Genomic DNA, 25,968 nt, shown 5'->3' with positions numbered 1-25,968 from the left:
TTAAAGAAGGCACGTTCTGCATGGAGCACTGGGTGTTATGCACAAACAATGAATCATGGAACACTACATCTAAAACTAATGATGTAATGTATGGTGATTAACATAACAATAAAAATTTAAAAAAATAACAAAAGTCTATAATGTCCAGATCCCAAAGCTTGGGAAGGTGGGGCTGGTATGTGTGTGCTAGAGTCAGGGAGTGGGGTTCTTAGAGCGTTAGCTATACGGTGTCATCGTTCTGAAAAGCAATTTTGCAGTAGCTAGCAAAAGACACACAGATGCTTCAGTCCATTGATCCAGTAACTCCTCTTAGACAATCAAAGAGATGCACAAAGATTTATGTTCAGCACATAATAATGAAAACCGGGTGTTGCCTCTATGTCCATTTGTAGGGGCTAGGTAAAGTCTATACGCAATCATTAAAAACCATGTTTGAGTTTGATACATGGGGAAATGTTTATGCTATAATGTTAAATGAAAAATATAAGATAAACTATATATATATGTTATGATCTCAAATCTTTTCTTAAATTTGTATCTGCAGAGAATAACATGGTAGAGAACCACCTCAGTGTTAAACAATTCTCAGGGAGATGGAATATTGTGTAATTTTAACTTTTTATACATTTATTTATTTTTTGTATTTCCTAGGACTGTACGCCTCTTTTATATCCAGAAAAAGACATAAAGTATATAAAACAAACACACTGAAAATGGAACAATCTTACCTAGTACCCAAAGAAATGCAAATTAAAATTTATTTTTGTTTCTACGAACTAAAGAAATGAGGAAATATGGAGTAAAAGAGTAATTTTCCCGCTGAGCACGTTTTGTGGTTTTTAGAGCTGTCTAGGGCGTGTCTGTGGAGGAACAGTGGCCGTTGCCTTAACAACGTGTCTTACTCAACAGAAATGGGGACATAGAGCCTGTGTCCTTGAGAAAATGAGTTGGCCCTCCTATGGATGGAGGGTGTCTTGAAGAGAAACCAGGTATTTCTAAATTTGCTAAGAACTACATTTGTCACTCGCTCTCAGATAATACTACTTTGGGGTAGCCCACCATGGGGTTGCCAACTTAGCTATATTTACAAGTCATGTTGAAACTGGAGTGGTCCCCATGGACCCGGGGAATGGGTGTGGATGGAGAAGAAAATTAACTTCTGAGTTGGGACAGACTACCCTAATTTTGAGGGCACTAATAAGGCATCAACTCAGGGCAGGTGGTACCCAAGGTGGACCTCTCAGTCAAGTTGCCATGTTCCCACATATAGTTGGCAGCCTTCTGGGGCCAGAGGTCAATTCTCTCCTTGGGTGCTCAGGGACAGACTCACAGAGAGAGAGAGACAATGGAAAGCCCACCAGACCTTATATACACTCCAGATGCAGTGGATTTTGGGGTAGTAGCTCTTCCCATCAATCCAAAGAGTGTATTCTTCAGCTTTCTTCGTGGCAACGTCCTTGCGAAGCCGACTTCTCCCTCAGATAATCATTTGATGAGCATGAATAAGCCTAAAGTGGGTAGGATTATTTGGAAAGGGCTGGGCACTTCCCCCAGGGTGTGGCCATCCCTGGACAGTGGCCCTACTCGACTAAGACTCTGCCTACCAACCCATATCCTGTTTATAGATTTGCCTATGGTAATCCTGGTATCCTTGCTGATGAATGTCTGTTTACTCTCTTCATTAGAGATACTGATGTCACAGAATAGCTGTCGCCGAAAGCTGCCCCACCCAGGCTGCATCTGTCATTGTGAGTGGATTGATTCTGTTAAACTTGGCATTCTGGAGGGCAGACGTCCCCTCCCTGCCTGTCATCCACCTGCAGACCTTCCTTCTGGATTTTTTTTCCATGCTCACCTGTGTTCTCTGCTCTTGGAGGCAGGGTTGGTCTGTATTTTTTTCCAGCTTTATTGAGATATAATTGATATATGACATTGTGTAAGTTTAAGGTGTACAACGTAGTGATTTTATATATGTATATGTTACAAAATGATTACCACAAAAAGGTTAGTTTAGACATTTATCACCTCACATAGTTACAATTTTGTGTGTGAGTGATCAGAATTTTTTAAAATCTACTCTCTTAGCAACTTTTAAATATACAATACAACATTGTTAACTACAGTTATCACAGGACTGGTCTCTATTTTTATCAAGATGAGAAAAAAATCAGTAGATTGAGAGTCAAGGGATCTACCTCTTTCATTAATTTCCTGCGTGGTCTTGGACCAGCCTCCAGCCGCATCTGGGTCTCCTGTCCCTCATCGGCGCTACAGTTCTGTGACTCTGGGACTAAGGAGAATAAGAAGGCAAGGACAAGATAGTATGAGTTTCTTTGCTGGGAAAGGTTCAATTTAAGAAAAAGGAGAAGAAGAAGGGAAAAACCAAAAATAGTCACCACCATTTATTTGAGCTTGCTTTGCCAGACCTGCACTGTGAGCATTGTGAAGGTAATCTTACTAAATCCTCACAATAATCCTAGGAGGAGGGTACTACTTTTATTCTTATTTTTCAAATGAGGAAACTGAGCCTCAGAGATGTCAAGTAACTTGCCCAAGGTCACAGAGTTAATATGTTGGGACTCAATCACAGATCTCTCTCTGCTTTTGGAGTCCACCATTTCCCTCTGCTTTTGGGAAGCCCGGAACTCAGAAGCAGTACTGGGTCTGATCCAGCTGTGCTCTTAGGGCCAACTGTCTTTTTCAAATGTGCCTTCCTTTATTTAGCCACCAACATCATTGCTATTTAGGGTTTTTCAATGAACTTCCCTATTTCCTCCCTATTCTGTCTTATTCAGCAAAATGAATGAGTGAATGTTTCTTATGACACAAATTTAATTTTCATTTAGAAATGAAAGTGCTTCGTCTCTCTACTTTTATTTTTCAAGCCAAAAGAATTTTTCCCTCTTTTCTTGGGAGTCCAGAAATAAGTTAAAATTTAATTAAAAGTTTTATGATTCAACAGTTGCAATGAGGTTCAAGTGATAATGGAACAAACTTGTGGATAGCCTGAGGAGAATGTGCCCCTCTGTTAGTTGTTTGAGCCAACGTTCCAGGAGAGTCTCCCCACCCACTCTGCTCCTAATGCCTTTCACTATTCACACACTTTTCCCGCATCTTAAGATCCCCATGCCCTCACACACCTCCTTTACGTATGACATTCACTGAGCCTAGAATGCCATCCCTTCCTTTGCCTGGAGAGCTCCTTACCCTTAAAGACTCAGGTCCGACTGCTCTTGTGTGACCAATTAATGCAAAGTATGTTTATTTGTTTACTTCTCTGTTCTGCACTTGAATGTTAAATCAGTGAGGGCAGAGACCTGCCTCACTCATCTTTGGAACCACTCTGGATCTGAGTCCACATAACGCATATAATATATGCCCAATAACAATTTCATAATAATTTTGTGTGTATGTGTGCAAAGCCAAACGTTTCCTGTGCGCTTTGTCCCAGTTACCCCCATGGTGAGGAATTTATCCAAAGGAAATCACTGAAGAGGAGACAGGGAATTACACAGACAGAAGTGCTGTAAATATGTATTTGCTAAATATTGGAAACAAGCTTATCAACAGGATAATGGTGAGTAAATTACAGTACACGATCTTGATGGAACATGATTCATTCTCTCATTGATTAAACCAACATACTGACTGCCAAGGAGGTGTCGGAAATACAGCAGTGAGTCAGATGCCTTCAATGAGTACACAACCTGGCAGAGACTTCTAGAGCCATCATAACAAAACTATACAGAAACAGAGAACTATTTGTGGCCTAATGTTAAGAGAAAAATAGCATATTACAAAACAGTCTGTACATGATGCTTTCAACTCTAAACATGTGAAAGTGTGAACAAATTCTTGGTGGGCAAATGAAGGTATTACATGTTTAGGTTATAGGTGACATTCTCTTTAGCTTTAATACAATTGTTTTTCAAGCTCTGAAGTATTAGACCAACCCAGAAGTCTACTGAAAAGGGGGGAAAATCTGCTCCTAGGGCCCTGGCTCTCCAGGTTGGCAATGGCATGAATGATGGGGGTTCTCTCCAGATGGGCAGGGGCTTGCCACGAAACAATTGGAAAGACACATTCAAGGCAGTCTGGAGGGCTGGGTCAGGGAGGACTGGCAATCTGTATACGTAGGAGTGTCCGCTGAGTGCCACTGCAAGAAGCAGCCTCCTCTGTATCTGAGCTACATCAGACAGCAGAGCCAAGGCTCTGCCAACATTCCCCCTTAAGCACTGTGCCAAGTAGGGGGGAAAGCTGAAGTTTGAGAATCAGATAAGAGGGTTGGGACCTGTAAGAATTGGTGGCTGGTTCCTCATGCTGGAAAGGATGCTCCTTATGTGAAAAATACCATTATCTCCATTCTATAGATGAGGAAGCTGAAGCTGGTCCAGCTCCAGGCTACCCAGCAGGCCAAGTGATGAACTGGGATTGGAAACCGTCTTTTCTCAGTTTGGGCCAGGGTTCTTTCTATTTATCTCCCTGGTCCTGGAAGTAGGTGATGATGCATAAGGCTGGATGGAGGAGACCTGGCTGGCTGAGAGGCTGGATTCTTTTGGGAAGGGGGAGAAATGGGGAATCTGCTGGTGGGACTGCATAATGGAGGGTCTCAAATTTGATGCCGTAGGCCATGGGCAACCATTGTAGGCTTGGGGGCATGAGAGAAAGGGGCTTCAGGGAGAGGACGTTGGCAGTGTGTGCTGGCTGGTGTGATCAGTGAGAAGCCTGGCCCAGACACATGGTAAGGTTGGTGGGCAGCTCTTGTTCTGTCAGATCAAAACAGCACCCGCCCCTCCGGCTTCTTGGAAATATGTCTTCCTGCACCTCTAACCATGAGACTGGAATGGAGGCTGCCATCTTATCTATTCTCCCCCCATGGATATAACCTGGTCCAGGGATGGCCATCTGATTCAAACACGGCCAATGAGAGCCCTTCCCTGGGAATTTTAACCTTGAGGTCAGAGAAGGATGGGTTTCAGTCCCTCACTATTGGCTAAGCTGTGTCTGGAAGCTCTGTCACCCCTCAGAGATTTGAGAGCCGGAGAGAGGAAATTCCAGCTGGACTCAAGCCCTAGTTTCTACTTTGAGGGAGGGCTCAGCCACCCTCTTGTTCATGCCACCATGTGAATGATACTTCCCACCTCCTCTTTAGCTAAGCTAGTCTGAGTTGAATTTTTATCATTTGTAAACAAAAAGTCCTGACATTTGCAGTTAGAGATGTGCCTCCCCTTTATCATTCAAATTTTGGCAGAATTCTCAAAAATGCTTTAGGGTTGTTTTGGAGCATTCGGTTCATCATTTCTTGCATGTAAGAAACAAAAAAGTCTGTCCTCATTATTCAGTGTCAAGCTCAGGAACTCCAGGCTCTCTGTGGGAATAAAGCTTTGGGTATCCCTTCAGAGAATGATGGACCCGTCTCCATCACTGGTGTGGTGAGTAAAATTGCTGCTCAGAATGCTTTCCCGCCTGCTCGTTTGTGATTCAGTCGGGGAGAAACTGACGTGGACAGGACGACCACACAGGACAGCCAGACATTTCCTATACAAGTGGTAAAGGTATCTTCTGAACTTCTCTCCAGCAAATGCGTATATAAAGGGATTGAGGCAACAGTGGATAAACGCAATTGTCTCGGTCACACTGAGGGCCAACCTCAGATCCCTCTTCATGTCACAACTGGGAAAGAAGTCATAGAGATTAAGTGTCTCTAAGAAAATCATGATGTTGTAGGGTGTCCAGAAGAGGAAAAACATGATGACCACCAGAAAGATCAGTTTAATGGCTTTGGCTTTCTTGTGGTTCTTACAGGAAAATAGTGTCTGCATGATTCTGATGTAACAGTAACTCATAATGAGCAGGGGGAGCAGGAAGCCAAGCAAATTTACTTCCACGTTGCGGAGCACAGGCCAGAGTTCCTGCAGGACCTCAGGGTAGTCACCGAGGCATTCATTTTCTTTTTGTTTTGTGAACATGAACTGAGGTGCTGCCACCAAGATGGCTGCCGCCCAGACGCCTAGGCTGATGGTGACGCCATGCTGCACAGTCCGGTTGTGCATGGAGTTGGCTGCCAGGACAATGGCCAGGTACCTATCAATGCTGATGACAGTGATGAAGAATATGCCTCCAAAAAAGCCGATGAAGAAGAAGGCGGTGGTGAGTTTGCACACAGCATGGTGAAGGCCTTGTTCACTTATCAGGTAGTGAGTCCAGAAGGGTAAGGTGGCTGCAAAGAGCAGATCAGACAAGGCCAGATTCAGGAGGTAAATGTCGGTGATACTCTTGGGCTTCCGGCTGTTGGTGAGGGCAAACACCACCAGCAAATTTCCCAGCAGGCCAAAGGCAAAGACAAGGCAGTAGAGTATGGACAGGAAGATGGTCCCAAAGGCCACGATGTCCCCCATATCACAGGCTTCAGCAGACTCATCATACTCAAAGTATTCTAAAATTGATTCAGGGGAGTGGGTGGGCATGGTGAGGGCCTGGATCAGGAAGGAAAACAAGTAACAGCATTAGTTCTCAGAGAAACAAAGTTGGGATTGTATCTGGCCCCACACATAAGCAAGGCTGGAAGGAACAAATATTGGTTGGGTGCCTAACCAATACACTTCCCAATGTCACGCACTTCATCTTGTTTAATCTCCACAACAGACTCTTGATGGAGGCTATACCAGATTCCTCTGACAGAAGAGGAAACCAGGTCTCTGAGAGGTTCAGAGATTTGCCCAGAGCTACACAGTGAATGGCTCAGCTAGCATTTGAATCTAGACCTTTTGAAGCTTGAGACAGATCTTTTCTTTGATTTTCAAACATGTATCCAAAAGGTTGACCAGTGTGTGGATAGTGGGAGAGAGGACTATGGGTGTGGAGAAGAGGGGGTGGGATGGTAGGGGGGTGCAGCCATAATTCACATGTCTAGTCCAAACTTCCCTGAAGCAATTCTCCAACTCCTTCCTTATTCCCACCTCCTTTACCCTCTGGATCCCAATTTCTCCTGCAGGAGGCTGAGATTGAAGAGAGAGGTCTCAGACACTCTTCAGACACACAGAGCCCTGAGCAGACCTGTACCCAGAAGTCCCTCATCTTTGTTTTTGAGAACCCTTTCTCTTTCACTTGGAACCAACAGGTCCTTCTCTTCCTTAAGGGATAAGACACAGAGTCATACACTCTAAAGTGACCACCTTGTCTCGGTTTGCCCAAGACTTTCTGGTTTTAGCACCAAAAGTTGGAAACCCCTCAGTTCTAAGTAGACAGCCATGGATGGCCATCCCACAAATCCAAGTGAAGAGAGAGGAGTGTTGCCATTGCCATCATAGGGCCTCTGCTGTTATGAAAGGACTGATTGATCCTGTATGGGGGATCATGCTCAGTCAGCCTGCTGTACTGGGTCCAGGTGGCTAATTTATCCCATAATTACCAGCGCTGCACTCACTGTGGCCTGGCGATTCATAAGAATTTTGTTTCTTCGAACAAAAATCGAAAGACAAGACATTTCTGCACAGGTAGAGAAGTAACACTTGTTCCCTTCTCCCTTGACCTCCCCAGCCAGGACTCGCTTGTCACTCCAGAGGCTACAAGGGCAACCCTTTCACTCTGGCCCGCTGGGGCCTCCTTCTCTTCCTTGTGATGCCACAGACAGGCCCCCGAGAACCCCCAAGTATGTTCAGAGCACACCTCCTGGTTGTTGCTGCCTCCCTCCCACCACAACTGAAAACAAAGTACACACCTCTTTAACCAAGGGAGTTTTCACACCTCACTGCATCCTTTTCATTCTGGTTTTACCAAGACTGTGTCTCTGCCAAGGTGAGGGCCCACCCTTCCAGCCAGGGCTTTGCTTCTCCCTTCCCAGCCTCTGCTTTGTGTTCTGGCCCATCTCTGCATCTTCCCCAAATTCTTCCAGCATGAAGTTGGTTAAGCCTTTCTGACCTGGGCATCTCAGGCTGGGATGGAGTGCCCAACCCCCGGGGAGAGTGTATGCTTTCTTTGTTTTAAGTCACACCCCCCCTTTCCTCAGAGATGAACCTCTGCTTGTGACCCTAATCAATAATATTTAGTTTAACCACATAAAATGGCTGATGTGCTACCCCTTTTGAGCTACACAAGTGTCAATTTCAAATGGTTCAAGCTGAGATATGGGGAGACGGGGACATTCCTACTCCATGCACGTGGCTTATGGTAGCAGCCCATCTTCCCAGATGCACAGCTGTGTGAGAGTGGAAATAGTCAAGCCCTCAGTGATCATAAGTTAGGGAACCTGAGCTACCACCCTCTTCCTTCTCCATTTTCCCCCAGTGAAAGGAGCTGACACAGTTGGCCTTGAGAGGAGGTCAAGGACAAGGAAGATTGCGTGGTATCTCTTCATACCTGTGCTCAGTCCTGTGGCCCAGGAAATTTGTGCTGGTGCATTGGCTTGATTTTGCCAAAGCTGCATGATGTAGGTTTAATTTCCACTCCCAGCACTGTGCCTTATACACAGGGACCTCCTCTAAATCTTCCAGCAGGTGTCCCTGGGTCACCGAGGAGGGAGAACAGGGAGGTGGGCAGACTCGGGCTCAGGGAGGTGGGCAGACTTGGGCTCTCCCGTGGCTGAATCTCATGTCTGTTTCTCTGGCCAAGTGACCCTGGGTGAACTTGGAACCTCTGAGTCTGACATTCCTCATCTGCAAGACTGAGACTCATTCTCATGTCTGCCCACAGTGCTGTTCTGAGGACAGCACCTGGCACGGTGTGTTGCACACAGCAGGCACTTAATAAATGCTTTTGGCGAGGAAGCAGAAACATTTCAGACCTTTGCGATCATCCAGTTTGCCTGTGAACTCTTGTGTTGTTCACTCCCACCCAAGGTATTGGTCTGTAAAGTTGGTTTTATTTTTTTCCCTGAAATAAAAAATATTTTCTTTTCAGGTTTTTTTTTTTCGGTGGGGGGAGGAGGGGGGACGTAGGGGAGTAAAAAAAGCATACCTTTACTGAGTTTTTACTCAGCTGTCAGGCTCATTGCTAAACACTTATTACCTATTTTGGGAAAAACATTCATGAATTGCCTTGAAGTTTTAAAAATAAAAATAAAAATATAATATGAGTTATATGAAAAATTAAAATAAATAAGTAAGTAAATAGTCTAATATGATAACCAGCACATAGTACATGCTCAAGAAATGGTAGCCAACACATAACAGGATACTTCTCTCTACTTTATGGGCAAGTAGATGCACTCAGAGAGGGTGAGTAACTTCCTCAAGGCAACACAGCTGGCATGTGGCAGGGCTACTGTTTGGGCCCACGTGTGGCCAGGCTGTCTGCCCTGCCCAAGACTGGGAGTTCCTGAGAGAGGAACAGGGTCTCCTTCAGCTCTGCAGACCGGTGTTCAACAGAGGGAGAGGCCTGGCCCCAAGCCAATGCCACAGGAATATTTGCAGGAGGATAAATATTGTCTCCTAGACTTTCATTCCAAATTGCTCTGTGGGAGGAAGAGTGACAGCGGCCTTTCGATTGTACGGTTCCCAGAGGTGCCCATAGGGCACCCGAATGTCCTTCCTGATCCCGGGCCGGGGCCCTTGCTTGAACTCTGGATGCTTAGTGGATGCCTAGTGTGTTGAATGAAGGAATGAATGAGTGAGCGAATGAACGAATGGAGGGCATACAGAAACAGAAGTGCTGCTTTGGCCACCCTTGGAGAGCCGTTGGAGACAAGCCCAGACCCACCAGCTCTCCAGGGTCAGAAATCACAGCTGCCTGCAGCCGCAGACTCTTCTGTGCTAGTGTCAGGGCCCAGCCCTGCCTCACTGCGGCGCAGCTCAGGGGTGGCCCAGGTTTCTATGCAGTCTGAGCCCTCGGGCCAGTTTGAAGCCAGCTTTGCTGGCTGAGAAGCCCAGAGCATGCAAGGGCACCATTTACATCAGAAACCTGACAGCCAGGAAGGACATCACTGAATTATGCCGCTGAACTTGACAGCCTGATCAAAGGAGGGACCTTTTTAGGAACGGTGGGTCTGAGCTCGGTGGTCCTCTTATTATTTCTGGATCCTCTGAGATGTCCCACGATTGGGAGACAAGCCTAACAATGGGGCGTCCCGGCAGCAGATGGGAGCAGGGCCAGTCCTTGAGGGCGGTCTTCCGGGCAGGCTGAAGGGCCACCAGGGATCTGATTGGCTGGACACCGGCTTTCCTGGCCCCTGAGGACAGCAGGAACCAAGCGCAGGAATCCAAGGAGATAAGCCTTCTTTGCAGGGCCTCCTAAGCTGAGTCTCATACAGATGGGGATTCCAGAGGAGAGATGCATGCCGGATGAGCTGAGGGCTGTGGCAAGTATAGAAACCGCTCCAGGCTGTTCTCAGTTCGCCTCAGCCTCTTGTCCCCTCAGTCAAGGTTTACTAAATGCTGTTGAACTGCAAGAGTTTGAGCTGAGCCCAGAAGCAGAGCTTTGAGTGCACATGGGTTGCATACTCCAGTAGAAACGAACCTGCTCGATCAACTCACTCGCTCGCCTCCCATCTCCGATCCTGCTCTGCTTCCTCCGGCCCACTTCCTTTTCTCAGGCCTGCTCATTTATATTTCAGCTTTTTTTGGGTCGTCATTTACCCATTGTTTCCAATCAGCTTCCCTGTTCTCTACTTCCCTTTTCATTTAAACGGCCCGGGTCCACTTTCCTATTCTGTCCCACATCCTTTTTGGGCTGCTTCCCCCATCTTTGGCTTCACATCCTGCTTATTGTCTGCTAGACCCAGTGCGTCCTTTTTTGTTTTCTGTTGGTTTGTTTTTCCCTCTTTGCTCTCTGCTTATGGCTTTTTAGACCCCTGAGTGAAGACCGGGTTTGAGGTTCTGTTGGTTTCTAATGCCAAGAAAAGTGTGGTTGAATGCTTTTCCTTTACAAAGGAAATTAGAGGATGGTAAAGATTGCTTGAGTCCTGACCCCAACGTTCTGCATGGGGGTGCCACCGTGCTGAAAATGTCCCAGAGCCTGAAGCTATCCTCGGAAAGCCCAGTGTGGAAGGAGAGGAAGCTACCATTCTCGGGTGCCCCCTGAGTGCCCCGCTCCATACACAAGACCCTATTTCATTCCCTTGACAACCCCCCATGAGAATGGTTGTCCTTCCTGTACGACTGAACCAACAGCAGCTCTGAGAGATCCGGGAAACTCGTCCAAGGAGCAACAGAGCCAGGATTTCAGCCCACATGAGCCTCTCCACAGAGCCATGCTCCCTGCACGGCACCAGCCTCTCCCTCTTGGAGCAGAAGTCTGCAGCTTATCGCAGACCACTTCTCTAGATCTAGAACTGAGAAATAGCAGACTCAGCACCCCCTGGAAAGAATATGACCCATGATGCCAGCCTGAACACTTGTCCTGCATTTTTCCCCTCTGGACTCAGAACCCACGAGGCTGACCCTGAGGGGAAAGGCAGGAAGTCGGGAGATGAAGGTGTGGGGGGGATATTCACCCCTCCAGCCACGACTAGGGGGTCCTCACTGCCAGACCCCCGGAATCTAGCTCTCATCAATGCTGGTGAAGAAATTTGGAATCCTTTTCTCTAGAGAAGAAGAGGTTGAAGGCTGTAGGGTCGGCTTATTTCCTGCCTTCAAATATATGGTGACACAGTACCCTTCTCATGATGAGTACGGAGTAAAGTACGCAATTGTTGAGTCACTGTATGGTACACCTGAAATTCATATAACACTTTATGGTAACCATACTGGAATTAAAATAAAAAGTTAACAAAAAACAGGGTGATGCTCTTCTGAGCCGTGTGCTTCACAGAGGCCCACACATCCCGCAGACGGCTGGGAGACCCTGGGCAGCTCACTCTGGCTCTGCCTCACTTTCCTCATATGTGAAATGAAAGCATCAGACCGGACAGACCCTAAGGGCCTGGCCAGCTCTGGCACACTTAAGTTTCCAACAACAACCAAACTCAAGCACAACATGAGTCCTGGGTCAGGGAGAGCATGGCCTAGTGTCAAGGGAAGTGGCTGCTCATGAACATGAATCTTCTGGGCTCACAGCCTGCCAGCATCCAGGTGGGGTTCTGTTTGGAGACAGAGAGCTGGGTCAGTTGACTGTGGTCCTAACAAGTCTTGAGCTTCACTTTGCCCTGGATAGGAGGCTTTTGGGTCTGGGCCCAAGCCTACACCCCCAGCTGTTTGGGCGCCGGAGTCTTACCAGGTCCTGATGGTTTTCCCATTTACAGGGACAGCTAACTTTCTGAGACACCCTGTGGGTTGCAGGGAGAGGTGAGGATGTGAAGGCAAAAGAGGGGCAGATGGAGGGGACCCGAATTGCACGCAGAGGAGCTCTAAGGGCACATTTTACACCTTGTAGCCCCTCCCCTGTGCAGGTGACCCGAGTGGCCCTTTCTACGTCAGCAAGCAGCCCACCTGAAACAACACGGACTCACCCACCCACCAGCGTTTGGACCGGCCACACGGACGCCCCTCCAAGACCAGCAGCGGGAGAAAACAACCCTGAGGCTGCTCGGTGAGCCACCCTTCCACCGAAGCCGCCGTGGTTCTGGGTTTGACGCGTCTCCCTCCCGTTTCCTCTTCCAAGTACACTATGCCATTTTCTTATCTCCGCCGCACTGTGAGGTTCTGAAAGGAAATGCTTTAGGACTTTTGTCTAGTAACTGAGGAAGAGGTGGATTTTAAATTAATTATTAACTAAGCCAGTATCTGTTATGTATCTTAACCATATGCTTGTGTAATGACAAATAAAAATAATGCGTAAGAGGTTTACTTCTCCCCCTTGAAAGTAAGAGATGAGATTCTCCTTTGCCTCCTCCTTCCTAGGATGCTTGCTTTAGAAAACTTGTCACTGGAAGTACATTCTCCTCTCTGAAATGTAGGTATGTGTCCTTTTGAAAATGTGATCACCTCTTTTGTCAGCTTTATGACCCAGGAATCTTTCTCAAGGACCTGGGGGCCTTCTCTTTGAAAAGTAAACATCAAGAATCAGCGCCCTTGGGGTGCCTGGGTGGCTCAGTCGGTTAAGCATCTGCCTTCAGCTCAGGTCATGATCCCGGGGCCCTGGGATCGAGCCCCGCATCGGGCTCTCTGTTCAGCGGGGAGTCTGCCTCTCCCTCTCCCACTCCCCCTCCTTGCGTTCTCGCTCTCTCTCAAATAAATAAAATCTTAAAAAAAAAAAAAGAATTAGTGCCCCTGTCACCCAGTTTCTGTGGAAGAGTAGGTGGGTGCCTTGCTCCAAGTTACAAAAATACTTCCCGTCATAAAGATACGAGTCTATTTCTTCTTGGGATGAAGCCAATCAGCTAACACAGATGGTCACCCCAGTTACCATGGTAAAGTTAGGATGTGTGTGACTGTCGAGTTCTCTCGAGTGAGGACTAGGCATGTGTCTCTCACATTAGGGACTGTATCTGCTTGGCTGTGTAAAGAGGTAGGATTTTTTTCCCCCCATCTCTGCAATCTCTTAGCAGATTGCCCGAGATGGGCATCACATTCTGGTTTCATGCCTAGTTAATAATAAAGGTGTTTTCTTTCTCTATTATCTCTGTGAGAGGTTTTTCTGGGTTGGAGATCTTATTTTTAATTTTATTTCCATAACACTAGGCTCTGTGCTCCATTTGGTGGAGGTAAAAATGGCTAAGATACAGTCTTTAAGTTGCTGTTAATGTTCAGTAACAGAATATAAGAAAAGTTAGGGGAAACCCAAGGATTGGATCATTTAAACTGAGTCTTAAAGCTGGGGGTTTCTTCCAGGTAGACAAATGTGGAGGTGGGAAGCAGGGGTGGGGGTATTGAAGCCAAAGGCACTGGAGGGTCTGAGCACAGGGATGTTTTCCGGGGTCAAGACTCCGCAGAGGGGGTGTGAGGGAATACACTAGAAACAGATGGAAGTGAGGATGGTGGGGTTAGAAGGGGCCGGTGTGCTCCTGGAGCCTTCATGGAAGTCGAGTTTAGTCTGTGTGGAGGGTTCAGGAAAAGATGCAGAGAGAGCAAGGGCCGAGAAGACAGAAGAGAGGTGAACAGAGGGTCCTCAAATTCCACGCTAAGGAACTGTAGGAGAATTATAAGACTTTGAAAGAGAGGGGAAATTACTGGGTGCCCTGGCTAGCACACCCTTCTGGGCTACCTCCCCCTTTCATTTTCTGGCCGATATACAGCTCTGTAAGTTCAGGAGACTGATAGCAATGCAATAATCTTGTCTGCAGAAATAGAAACTGTGTCTGGTGGAGACGTGCTTGATAACCGCCCTTGTGGTTAGGGACCAATTTTGCATGTATCTGTATGTTCCTCCCAGTGTTTCTGGAAGTATCTCATCCACGCTACTGCGGTGGCTGGTGTCTGCTCATTGCCATTGCTGAACAGGTGGGCACCGTGTGAGCGTTCCACGGTGATCTCTTCCACGGTTGATGCACACCTGGGTGGCTTTCGGCCCTGGGGCCGCTGTGGACAACACCGTCACGAACAGTGGTGTGTGTGCATTTACATCTCCCACAGCATGGATGCATTTTAAAAATGCAGATCCAAAAGCAAACTTACTGTGTGAATGCATGCCTATGAAGGTCAAAAACCGGCAACGATGATGCATATTATTTGGGGATGCATATCTAAGGGGTAGAACTCTAAGGATGAGTAAGGAAGCGGTGACTTCTGGGAGGGCAGGGTGGCAGTCAGGAAGGGATGTAAGGGAGGCTGCTGGGGGCCGGCCTGGGTTTCTCCTGCTGTCTGGCTGGTGGTCGGGTGGCAGGTTGATTTATAAGTTGTTAATCTGCCCACTGTTCTTTGAGTGTGCCATATTTCACAATGAACATAGGTTTAAGGAAAGGGACAAAGAGGGCCTGCAAAATTTCTTTTTTGATATTTAAAGAGGGGTGCCTGGGTGGCTCAGTCAGTTGATTTTGGCTCAGGTCATGATCTCGGGGTCGGGAGATCGAGCCCCACGTCATGCCCTGCACTCAGTGCGGAGTCTGCTTGAGATTCTCTCTCTCTCTCTCAAATAAATAATAAATAAATAAATAAATAAAATCTTTAAAAAAATATATAAAAATCTATATATAATATATTATTATATAATATATAATATAAAAATATATATTTATAGAGATGTGATATAGGTTTTCTTCCCTACAAAGATGCATAACCCCAAAGAGTTGCTCTTTGGCCAGATCAGAAGAGGGGGTAGTTGAAGCCCGACTGGGGCAGCCCCCTGGGGCAGCTGGTGCATTCTGAGCCCCCACGGAGGGCACGCAGGATCAGGACTCAGCTGGAAGCCCCAGCTTTGGTGCTCCTGGGCAGAGTGGGTGAGGCCAGCCCTTGGAACCCCTGGATTGTGCCGCTGGGACTCGGAACCAGTGCCCGGAAAAGCCAGCAGAGACCGGGCCTGTGCGCCCCCTCCTCGTCCCTGGGACCCGCCGTGGGACCGCAGGGGTTGCCTTCCCTGTCCAGCTCAGCCGCTGTGGGTGCTGACTCTGGCCCTCTCCGAGGGGGAATCTGTGCACCTGAGTGAAACAGGGGTAGCCGAGGACTCTGTTCCGGGTCAGAGGTCTGGCCGGGGAGGGGAGGGGGTAGCTGAATGTCCCAGACCCTGAGAAGGAGGGTCTTTGAGGCCAGGGTCTCTGGAGTGGGACCATACCTGATATTGCTGCCCTTCCACAGCCCGGCCACGGTGGAAGGGGGTGGGTGGGGAATGGAAGCTGGTTTTGACCTGGGTGGGCTCTGGCAGACCCCTTCTCCCTGCCCCTCCCAACTTCATTTGAACGTGGTTAGTGGTCTTAAGGTGCACAAACCTTCCGATCTTCAGCGTCCCGCAATGACAACACATATTGTTTATTAAGCACCAAACATGGCCAGACAGTGCGGTCAGAACTTTATCTACCTTGCCCATAATACAGATATTCAACCTATACCCATCACTCGGCTTTAGCGATGATCTACTCATGGCTAGTATTTATTTTACAGCAGGACCTGAGGCGTAGCAAGGTCAAGTGCAGAGCCAAGCCTTCATTCCAAAGCCAAGCTCCCTCTCCCACCCCCTGTGAAGCGGAGACAGTGACACTCATGGAGCCTGGCTTAGGGTACGGTCAGCATGTGGCTGACACACAGTCCCGGCTCCCTTCTGGGGGGTGTGGGCAAGAGCCACATCCTGTCCTGCATCCCTGTGTGAAAATGAAGCCAAGCCAAAAGGCAGGCAAAGGATGTAAATCCAAACCAGCTTGCATGCACACACACACACACACACACACACACACACACACACACACGCAGTGGTGCCCAGCGGCCGCCTACCTCCTCTCATAGAACCCAGTCCCTCCCAGGCACCCCTGGGCATGGGATGACCTGCCCCTGAGCAGACCCTGGAAGCTCCGCAGAAGCTTCACCAGGAAGCTAGCTTCCTTCCTTCCGTCTTTTCTTCCTTCCTTCCTTCAGATTTTATTTATTTATTTGAGAGAGGGAAGAGAGAGAGCACGCTGAGTAAGGGCAGGGACAGAGGGGGAGGGAGAGGGACAAGCAGACTGTACTAGCGTGGAGCCCACCATGGGGCTGGATCTCACGACCCTGAGAGCATGACCTGGGCCCAAACCAAGAGGCTCAACCGACTGAGCCACCCGGGGGGCCCCACCAGGAAGCTTTCTTGTATGCTTCTCACACAATCCAGTCTTCTTTTCTTCTTTAGGTTCAACTTTTTTCTACCTTGAGTTATCTATCTAAAGTATTTGAAAAAGAAAATGAACTTTTTTGGGGGAGGGGAAATCCTAAAATTCCCTGGCTTTTCTCTGAGCTCAGCTGAGAACCTACAGAGCAGAGACTGTGGAATCTGTCAGGCTGACATGGCCAGATAAAGGTCAAGCAAGGAGAAATGAGAGGCCCGGTCAGTCCTCGCCTGGGTCCTCCATGTAGTTCCTCCTCTCATGCACCCACGCGTGTGTCCTCTCTGAATTCCTGAAACTGTTTTCCCATGACACAAACCTTCTGAGCCCGTGTCCTCACAATGATTATAACAGCATATATTAATAGTGGACATCGAATTTGTGTTGGCAATTTATTCATTAAAATAGTTGTCATTGTAAATGCAATAGGTGCTCTTTGTAACAAATGTAGGTGGCACAAAAAAAGCATGGAAAGAAAAGGAAAAACAACATAGAAGCGAACGATCTACCATCCAACTTCCCAGAATCAACCACAGCTAGCTTTCTGCCTTTTCCCGTGCAATTGCTCTGCGTGTTTTTATATTTATATTAAGTGTAGTTATATTTACATTTAAGATGCAAGTGTTATATTAAACCATTTTTATTATAAAATTTTCAAACATAAATAAAAGCAGAGAGCACCACCAGGCGCGCACCACATAGCTTCAATTAGCAACTAATGGTCACGATTTCATCTATTTCCCACTCTGTGTCTTACTAGATTATTTCAAAATAAATCCAGGTGTCATACCATTTCACCCATAAACAGGTAAGTATGAGTCTCCAAAAGAATAAGAACTCTTTTTAAACAAAATAGTAACTTTGATACTATTTCTCACTTTAAGAAGTTATTAAATCCTCACGGTCATCCAGATGCACTTTCAAACGATGCTTCTTTCAGGTAATACCTACCCATGAACATTCTCCATGCCCCTAACATGTAATTACTGTTGCTTCTAATCGTATCCCGTGTCGAGTGCATCAAAGATGGTCTAATCACCCGCCACCCGCCACCCCTCAAGCCCCTTGGACATTAGGCCGCAACAGCTTTGGGAAAACGGTCTCTCTTGTTAGCGTGGAAAGCACCCACCATGACCTCTGACCATGGTGCCCCGCCCCGCAAGCCCACAGGTGCTGGCAAGTTCTCTGCTCCTACCTGGGCCGGGCCTGGGAAGGAAACCTCCGGACGTGACAATCAGCCACCCCGTCCCACTGTCTCTGTCTCTGCCACAGAGTATTTCCCTCTCCCTCCCTCTGAGGGCATCTTTATTTGCCAAGTTAGCCAATAGTAGTGGGTTTCCTGTGAGGTCGACTATCTTTAGATGTTGGCGCAGTCAAGCGCAGAAGCTCCAGGCTGGAGGCCATCGGATGGCAGGAGGGTTTGAATGCACAAACCTGGAGGACAGAGCCAGGGTGGGGGTGGGGGGTGTGGGTCTGCCCCCCACAGCTTGGAGGAAGTGAGGATGTGGAGGCTGTGTTTTTGCCCCCTTCGGGGGAGGCCAGGGAACAGTGCAGTTCTCAGGAACCACTAACGCCCACTGAACCTCAGTTTTCCTCCCTGTAAAAAGGGGCCCACAGCACTCACCGGGCTGCACTGGCGTGCAGATGAGATGAACTACAGCTTCTCTCTTCAAAGGACAGTCCCAGGTACTGGGAGCTTACCATAAATGCAGCCCCTGGGGCTCCGCCACTGAACGAGACTCTGCATTTTGATGAAATTCTTAGGAGATTGATCAGTACATGGATTTTGAGATGCGTTGGCACAAAAAGCACTTAGTGAGTACCGGGCACCTGGTAGGTGCTTCCAAACTTTTTACTCCTCGCCTCCCTCCTCCAAGGCGTTTGGCGACTCCCCTATACCCTCCCGTCAAGCCTAAGGTCCGTGTCTCCTGGGCACAGGCTTCACACACAAACTGGCTCAGACTCGTTCCCCGCTGTCTCCCCCAGGCTGCGCTGCTCCTGACTCCTCCAGGCCGAGCCCCTGCTCCCTGCCCCGGCCAGCCTGCTCCCTCTCTGCAGCTCGAACCTCCACCGCCGTGGTCTCACTGCCTTCCCACCACTTCCTTGCCTGCCTGGCTCACCCACAAGGCAAACACTACTTCTGATGGCTCCCTCTTCTGGGGCCTACCCTGGGTCTAGCACCCCTGGCACACGTTTATTAGAGGGTCAGGGACTCCTCCAAGGCCTTCCTGGCTCCTCGCTGCCCATCTTGCAGCCTGCTCGCCGGCACCGCTGTGGCTCTCGTAGCTGTGTGTTCCCGTGGGCAGGGCTGTCCTGCGTGCTCCCCACCGGCTCTCCTCCTCCGTCCTGGCGGCCAGGACAGAGCTGTGGGTGGGACTGCAGTGTCCCAGGCTGGGCGACCTGCTGGCGTTTGAGGAAGTCTGCGGCCAGTTTCCCTTCCTCCGGCCGGGAGCCTGCAGCACCCCTTCCTCATCTCTACCCCACAGCCACCTGTCCCAGGGCCCACCCAGCGGGGCCAGCTGCTTCAGCCTCCCTTTGCCTGCTTGAGCCCCCCCTCCTGCTTCTCTGAGTGCTCCTCTCTGGGATCCTGCCAAGACGCTCTCTCTTCCAGTCACACAGTCTTCCTGGACAACCTCATCCACTGCCCTGTTATCCTCATCAGCTGTCCTGTCTTCCTGGACAACCTCGCCCACTGCTCATCAGTGACCACCTCTGTGCTCTGATTCCCCATCTTTGTCTCCAGCCAGGGCCTGAGTAACCTCCAGTGCCCATCTGTGTCCTTCATACCTCTTGCCCTTTACCCCATTGACAATTCTCCTCCATCTGGAAGCCAGAGAGCTCTTTCCAAAGTGCGAACTGCCCACCTAAACCCTCCAGGGTTTCTCCTCACTGTGAGTTTCAGTCCCAGGCTTGTGAACATGGCCTTGGCATGATCCCACCCCTTTGGACATCCCAACCTGTTCTAACCAGCCCCCCCACCCCACCCCAAGTGCATGTGTGGGCTGCTTTTCCCTTCCCACCTCACCAGGCTGGCGGGCCTGGCTTTGATTTCACTTCCTTGAAGCTAACGAGCCGGCTTCCACTGTCCCATAGGAGCTGGAAGCAGACGGGACTGTGACTCGCAGCCCAGCAAGTGCCACGCTGGTGCCAGTTCCCTGGCCTCCCAAATTCCAGAACGACGTGCATGGTGGACCCAGATGGACGCTTGCACACAAAGGAGGCTGCATGACGAGAGAGGAACTGTGAGCTTGAGGAACACACCATTTTATAGCCAGCAGTGAGCAAGCCTGCTCAATGGCCCCGAGGGAGACATTACCTCATCCCTCAGGCTGCAAACACCACCCTGAGAAATGGGCCAAGGAAAGGGCAGCTCCGAGAGATGGCGGAGCGCAGCAACCTTCCCACTCGGGCCCCACCTCTGCGGACCTCGGATGAGGCCCCTCAGGTTCTGCCCTGGGGACCTTCTCCTCCCTGGACCCCTGTTCTTCCCTCCCCAGTGCTCCCATGCTGTGCTGCCTTGGGCCGATCTCCATCCCTCATTTTCACAGCCCCTTTGGCTTCACCCTTTGTCTGAGCTGTTCCTAGTGAAGGTAACGGAATACGCCAGCACCAAAGATGCCACTTGGGTATATCCATTATTTTGAGCTGCAAGCCCTCAAGAAATAGCAAATACAGGGGGAGGTTTTCCTGAACTCTTCCTATCTGCCTCAAGACAGAGCCTCCAAAAGGAGCTTGGTTGTCACAGATCGTCCCCCCAGGAGTTTCAAGAACCAGGGAGCATTGATGTTTGTCACGAGAGAAGGAACTAGAAGTCCCCACCACACCTAGGCACACTTGGTCACAAACCAACATACCTCCCATCTGTTCTTCTAAGGACCTGTTCATCTTTCCTACAAATCATTTACTCTCTAAGAAGAACATCCTCCCCACACTTTCCCTACGAGGCTGGTATTTAAGCCTGAATTCTAATCCACCCTGAGGAGGCACTTATTTTTCTCTACGTACCTCCCATGTATATATAACACGTACGTGTTAATAACCTTTTTGTGTTTCTTTTGGCAATCTGTCTTTATGACAACAGCCTCAGCCTAGAACTTAGAAGGGTAGAGGGAAAATTATTTTTCCTCCCTGACAGTTTCTGGTGACCCAGACAGGACCTCTGAGATGCCTTACAGATGAGAGTCTGGGAACACAGGCAAAAGCCAGTGAAGGATAAGAATTATTTGTCTTCCCCACACTTGCTTGTAAGTCCTTGTCGCCCTCGGTTTCTCTTCCAGTTGAGCCAGTAACTGCCTACCGTAGCCTGGTTTCTGTTGGGTGGAGGGGTTAGGGGTGCTGGGCGGGCTTCCAGGCAAGAGAGGCCGTGGGGATGGCGGGGACAGCTTGGCAGTGATGTGCACAGACACACAAGGCAGGGGAGAACTGGAGACTTGGTTTGAATAAAGCTCTGTGGGAGGGACACAGCAAAGGGAATGAGGATACGATTATGCCTTGAAGGCCAGGCTAGTGTGTTCCCACTTTACACTACAGGCTGAGGGGCACTGGGGGTAAGCACAGCAAACCTTTACTCTGCACAGCAGATGTGCTAGGCAGTGAGCTAAGTCCTCTGTGCATGTGAACTCACATAACCCAGTGACCCCAGAAGCACCTGTGACACAGACAGTTGAGGACACTGAGGGGAGGAGAGGTGATGGGACTTGCTCAAGACCACACAGCTTATACGTGGCAGAGCCAGAATTTGAATTTAGCCTTTCAGTTTCCTGGTCTATGCCATGCATTCTTGGGGTGTGTGTGTGTGTGTGTGTGTGTGTGTGTGTGTGTGAGATTGTTTCCCAGGGGGCGACAATTGATTCTTGTGCTTTGTGTCTACTGTGCAGACACACACACATAAACAGATAACGTATCTATGTTGTAGAAATTTCATGACAGGTGATTAAGAATATAATGTTTAAAAAGACCTCCGTGGAGGATGATAATGGAAAAAAGGTTGAGAAACCGTTGTCTCTGCTCTTAATCAGACCACAGAACTGTGTCTCGTGCTTAAAACCTGGGGTCAGGGCTTAATAGGACAAGAGTGACATCTTCAGAAAAATACACCGATGGTTGAGTGGACATGAGGGAAAGCTGCTGGAATACAAGGGAAGGAGCAGAGGCATGTCAGGTGCTTCTCCGTGCCAGGCACTGGGCTAGGGTACATCGCCTATAAGGTCTCCTTTTGATCTTCACCTTCACGCTTTCAGATGAGGAGATGAGGAGACAGGAGCAACAGGTCCTCGGCCACCAGCTGGAAAAGGGCCGGGGCAGGACTTGAACTCCCTGATTCTGAATGTAGGCAGGGAGAAGGCCATGGAGGGGGTGGACAAAAGGAGAAAGAGGGTGATTTGGCTAATGGAGAGTGCACAGAATCGGTGAAAGATTGGGCTGATTTAGGAACAAGCAAGGAGCCAGGGACCATTTTGCTACCAACAAGTCAGTACAATTATACCAGAAGGTTTCAGAAGCAGAAGGAGGTTCCTCATTCTTCTTCTTCCCCAAAAGAGAAGAAGTACCAGATGTAGAAAATTAAGAAGTTAGAAAGGAGTAAAGTTAGACAAAGTAAATACTAATTACTTGTTCCCTCTGCCCTAATGTTTACATTTTAACACCACTGGTTGCAATTTCTTAGGCTTGTTTCATAATTTCTGCTCAACAGGGACAAAAAACATTCCTCTTTGGTACACAGGTAATGACCTAGCAAAGAGCTCCAGGAGCATTTTGGATAAAATATTTTTAGGCATCATTAAGTTATTTTCTTGGAAATATTAAAAAATTCCACTTTGCTTCCTCCAAACATGGTGTGTGTTCCCAATCATGTAGAACTTACTAACGGAGAATAATAGAAAATGAACAAATGAACTGCCAACTGGAGTTATAAAAATATTTCCATTTTAGCCCTTTGAACTACATAAGGAATTCAAATTAATTCCTAGAATGTCTTTATATTGCTTTCTAATGTTCTGGAGGGTCTGCTTTAGGAAAAAAAAATATATATGTATATATATATATAATAGCTGTCTTTCACAAGCAATGCCCTTAAAGCAGTTTTTTCTATTGCTGCCTTAGAGATGATCTAGTGCTCAATACCCAGGGGCAATAAAGTAGAGCTCCTGGGTCCCCATCATTGAGGAGCTCTTGAAAATAAGCTGTTGGGGCTCCTGGGTGGCTCAGTTGGTTAAGCGTCTGCCTTCGGCTCAGGTCATGATCCCAGGGTCCTGGGATCGAGTCCCGAGTCAGGTTCCTTGCTCAGCGGGGAGTCTGCTTCTCCTTCTCCCTCTGTTGCTCTCCCTGCTTGTGCTTGCTCTCTCCATCAAATAAATAAATAAAATCTTTAAAAAAAAAAAAGCTGTCAGGTCCGCCAGTTGCCTGTGTATATGCTCACCTACAGGATAACCTTGTATGCGGCATCAGTAACTATAGCAGTGACAGACAAACTCACGTGTCCAGGAGGATCTTCTTTATTTCGAACACTGTCATTCAAAACATAACAAAAACTTCATAGTGAAGTACAAATGTAGAGGGGCAAATCCAGTGGTAGGCTTGCACTAGTTTGCACGACTGCGTCAGCTCCCCTTGACCCTAAGAAATGGATGCCAGGGTGTTATGAGGTCCTATTGTGCTTTGGGGGCTGGAGTGGATACTGTTTAATGTAAGACTGTAATTGGACCACAAAACAGAAGGTGGATTTGGCGTCCGGTGCTTCCAGATTAGCTCCTGATGAACTTCCTTGGTTGGATGGACTTGAACCAAGATTTTAGGCACCTCAGGTACACTTTGTAATCCTTCAGGACCAATAATGTCACCTGAAGTGACTGAAATTTGTTTCAAAGGTACGTAATAAGGTACAAAGATAGAAAAGGCTGTGAAAGAAATCTTTGGCCATCTAATTTCTTAGCATGCGGAGCATCTGAAACGGCAGCACTTGTCATTGCAAACTTGGACACCGTGAAATTATGGCTGTGGCCACAGGTAAATACGGGCAAACCAGATTGCAGAGTTTCTGCACAACAATCATCTTGTTGTTACAGTGAGATGCTTTCTTCTTAGGTACTTTTATAGGCTTTTACTCTTATAGCAAAAAAAAAAAATCTTGTTATAATAGATCGATCTGTATTTTATTCAGAGCCAGCTTCGAATCTCAATTCTAAAACAGAATATCAATATTTATTTCGGTTTGAACCAGCTGCCCAAAGAATCAGTTCTGAGTAAATCCCAGTTACATTTCGATCCACCTTTGTAGGTAACGAAGGCTTGGGCTCGCATGCGGCTGCTGAGGACATCTCTGACTGTTTGCTATCCTGTAGACATGCTGATGGGTCCTCAAGGGACAGCTGCAAGAAGGGCATGCTTGGTGGCCAGGGAGCGATGGTGAGTCATTTTACTCAGTTGGTACACTTCTTCGTGATGGAATCTGCAGTAACACTTCAGCTTAAAAAGAGCCACATGCTGACGCCAGGCTTCCTTCAAAGGCTTCAACGTTCTACTTGGTGACTAGACCTCAGGCTGTTTCAGTACCATGAGCACTTTGACTTCTGACAAATTTGGAATATCCTCAAATCTGAATTGGCCACAAGGAGGCATATCTTTCAACACTGTGAGTGGATTAGATGGAAAATTCACTTAAAAATCCCCTTTTCAAAAATGTTTTTCGATCAATGATCAAGATTTTGTAAACCTCCGATATCAAGTCAATTTAACTTGCTTGCAAAAGAGGCCAAAGAGGTATATTTCCTCAAAGCCAGTACATGTCCTGCAGCTTAAGTGTATGTCTGGGCTCTTGTAAAGAAGCCAACATTGGGTGAAATCGTATATCCAGCAATGTAACTATAATTCCTGGATTATGACATTTCTCCATATGGAGCATTTAAGACGCGGATTAGGCAACATTTTTTATATTCCAAAGCTCACGTGTGTGTGTGTGTGTGTGTGTGTGTGTGTGATGATTAGTGCGCTTTTGTATTTATTTATTTATTTTTAAAGATTTTATTTATTTGTCAGAGAGAGCACAAGCAGGGGGATCAGAAGGCAGAGGGAGAAGCAGGCTCCCCGCTGAGCAAGGAGTCCGAGGCGGGACTCAATCCCAGGACCCTGGGATCATGACCTGAGCTGAAGGCAGTCACTTAACAGACTGAGCCACCCAGGCGTCCCTAGTACGCTTTTTTAAAGTAAATGAAATCCATCTGTGATTCATATGTGAAAATGTTATCTGTCCAAGAAAGATAAATACTTGTATGATCTCATTTATGTGTGGAATCTAAAAATATCAAACTCAGAGAAACAGAGAGTAGAATGGTGTTTACCAGGGGTTGAGGGGTGAGGAAAATGGGGCGATGTGGGCCAGAGGGTACAAACTTTCAATTATAAGATGAATAAGTTCATCCACAGCATGGTGACTGTAGTTAACAATACTGTGTCATATACTTGAAAGTTGCTTCTTAATGTTCCATCATAACAACAACAACAAAATGGTAATTATGTGAGGCAAAGGATGTATCACCTAACCTTACTGTGGTAAACATTTTGCAATATATGTGTATCGAATCATCACATTGTACGCCTTAGATTTATACTATGTTGTATGTCAATAACACTATAAAGCCGGAAAAAATACTGGAAAATTTTAAATTTTATTATTTTATTTTTTAAAGAGTTTATTTATTTGAGAGAGTGAGAGACAGCATGCGGGAGAGAGCACAGCAGGGGGAGCAGCAGAGGGAGAGGGAGAAGCAGGCTCGACCCCAGGACCCTGGGATCGTGACCTGAGCCAAAGGCAGATGCTTAACAGGCTGAGCCACCCAGGCGTCCCTGGAAATTTTTTTAAAAAAGAAAATATGGGGGCGCCTGGGTGGCTCAGTTGTTTGGTCGTCTGCCTTCAGCTTGGGTCATGATTCTGGAGTCCCGGGATCAAGGCCCGCGTTCGGGCTTTCTGCTCAGTGGGGACTCTGCTTCTCCCTCTGCCCCGCACCCCACTCGTGCTCACTCTCTCTCTTAAATGAATAAATAAAATCTTTTTTAAAAAAAGGAAAGAAAAGAAAAGAATATGTGTGTCGTTCTCCAGGAGTCTCCCTTGCATTGAATTATTTCTCAATCTCAGTAGGTGGAGGCAGAAGTCTTAAAGGCTCATTGCAAACTAAAGCAAAAGTGCCCCTTTATTCCCAAACAAGTTATCATTTGCACGTTAACTGTTCAGCAGTCTTTAGTAAGCCCTGTTGTCTGCATTACACTTTTGTTCACAGGCCATGCATCATCTGCCTGACTCAGCTCGCTCATTCACTTGTCAGGTATTTATTGATGCCATAGCTCATTCTCAGGGCTGGTTGTGTGCACCACAAAGATGA

At 47.6% G+C, this 25,968-nt stretch overlaps 1 protein-coding gene across 2 annotated transcripts; it reads right to left on the bottom strand.

The window, feature by feature from the left end:
* Positions 1-3,522: 3,522 nt before the first annotated feature.
* Positions 3,523-17,895, bottom strand: CX3CR1 (C-X3-C motif chemokine receptor 1). 2 transcript variants are annotated; one of them, XM_078073395.1, is made up of 3 exons: positions 17,790-17,890; positions 8,783-8,871; positions 3,523-6,476 (listed from the first exon to the last, which is right to left on the bottom strand). In XM_078073395.1, the coding sequence occupies exons 2-3, from the start codon at positions 8,792-8,794 to the stop codon at positions 5,397-5,399; spliced, it is 1,092 nt and encodes a 363-aa protein (XP_077929521.1). In that variant the 5' UTR covers positions 8,795-8,871; positions 17,790-17,890; the 3' UTR covers positions 3,523-5,396. The 2 variants fall into 2 exon arrangements, with proteins under 2 accessions (XP_077929521.1, XP_035932720.2); XM_036076827.2 differs by lacking the exon at positions 8,783-8,871 and having other exon boundaries at positions 17,790-17,895.
* Between the last annotated feature and the right edge of the window lie 8,073 nt (positions 17,896-25,968).

This window comes from Halichoerus grypus, chromosome 1 (assembly GCF_964656455.1).
Source record: "Halichoerus grypus chromosome 1, mHalGry1.hap1.1, whole genome shotgun sequence".
Taxonomy (NCBI): domain Eukaryota; kingdom Metazoa; phylum Chordata; class Mammalia; order Carnivora; family Phocidae; genus Halichoerus; species Halichoerus grypus.
The sequence above is the reverse complement of the archived record's forward strand: the minus strand, read 5'-3'. Positions and strand labels throughout refer to the sequence as shown.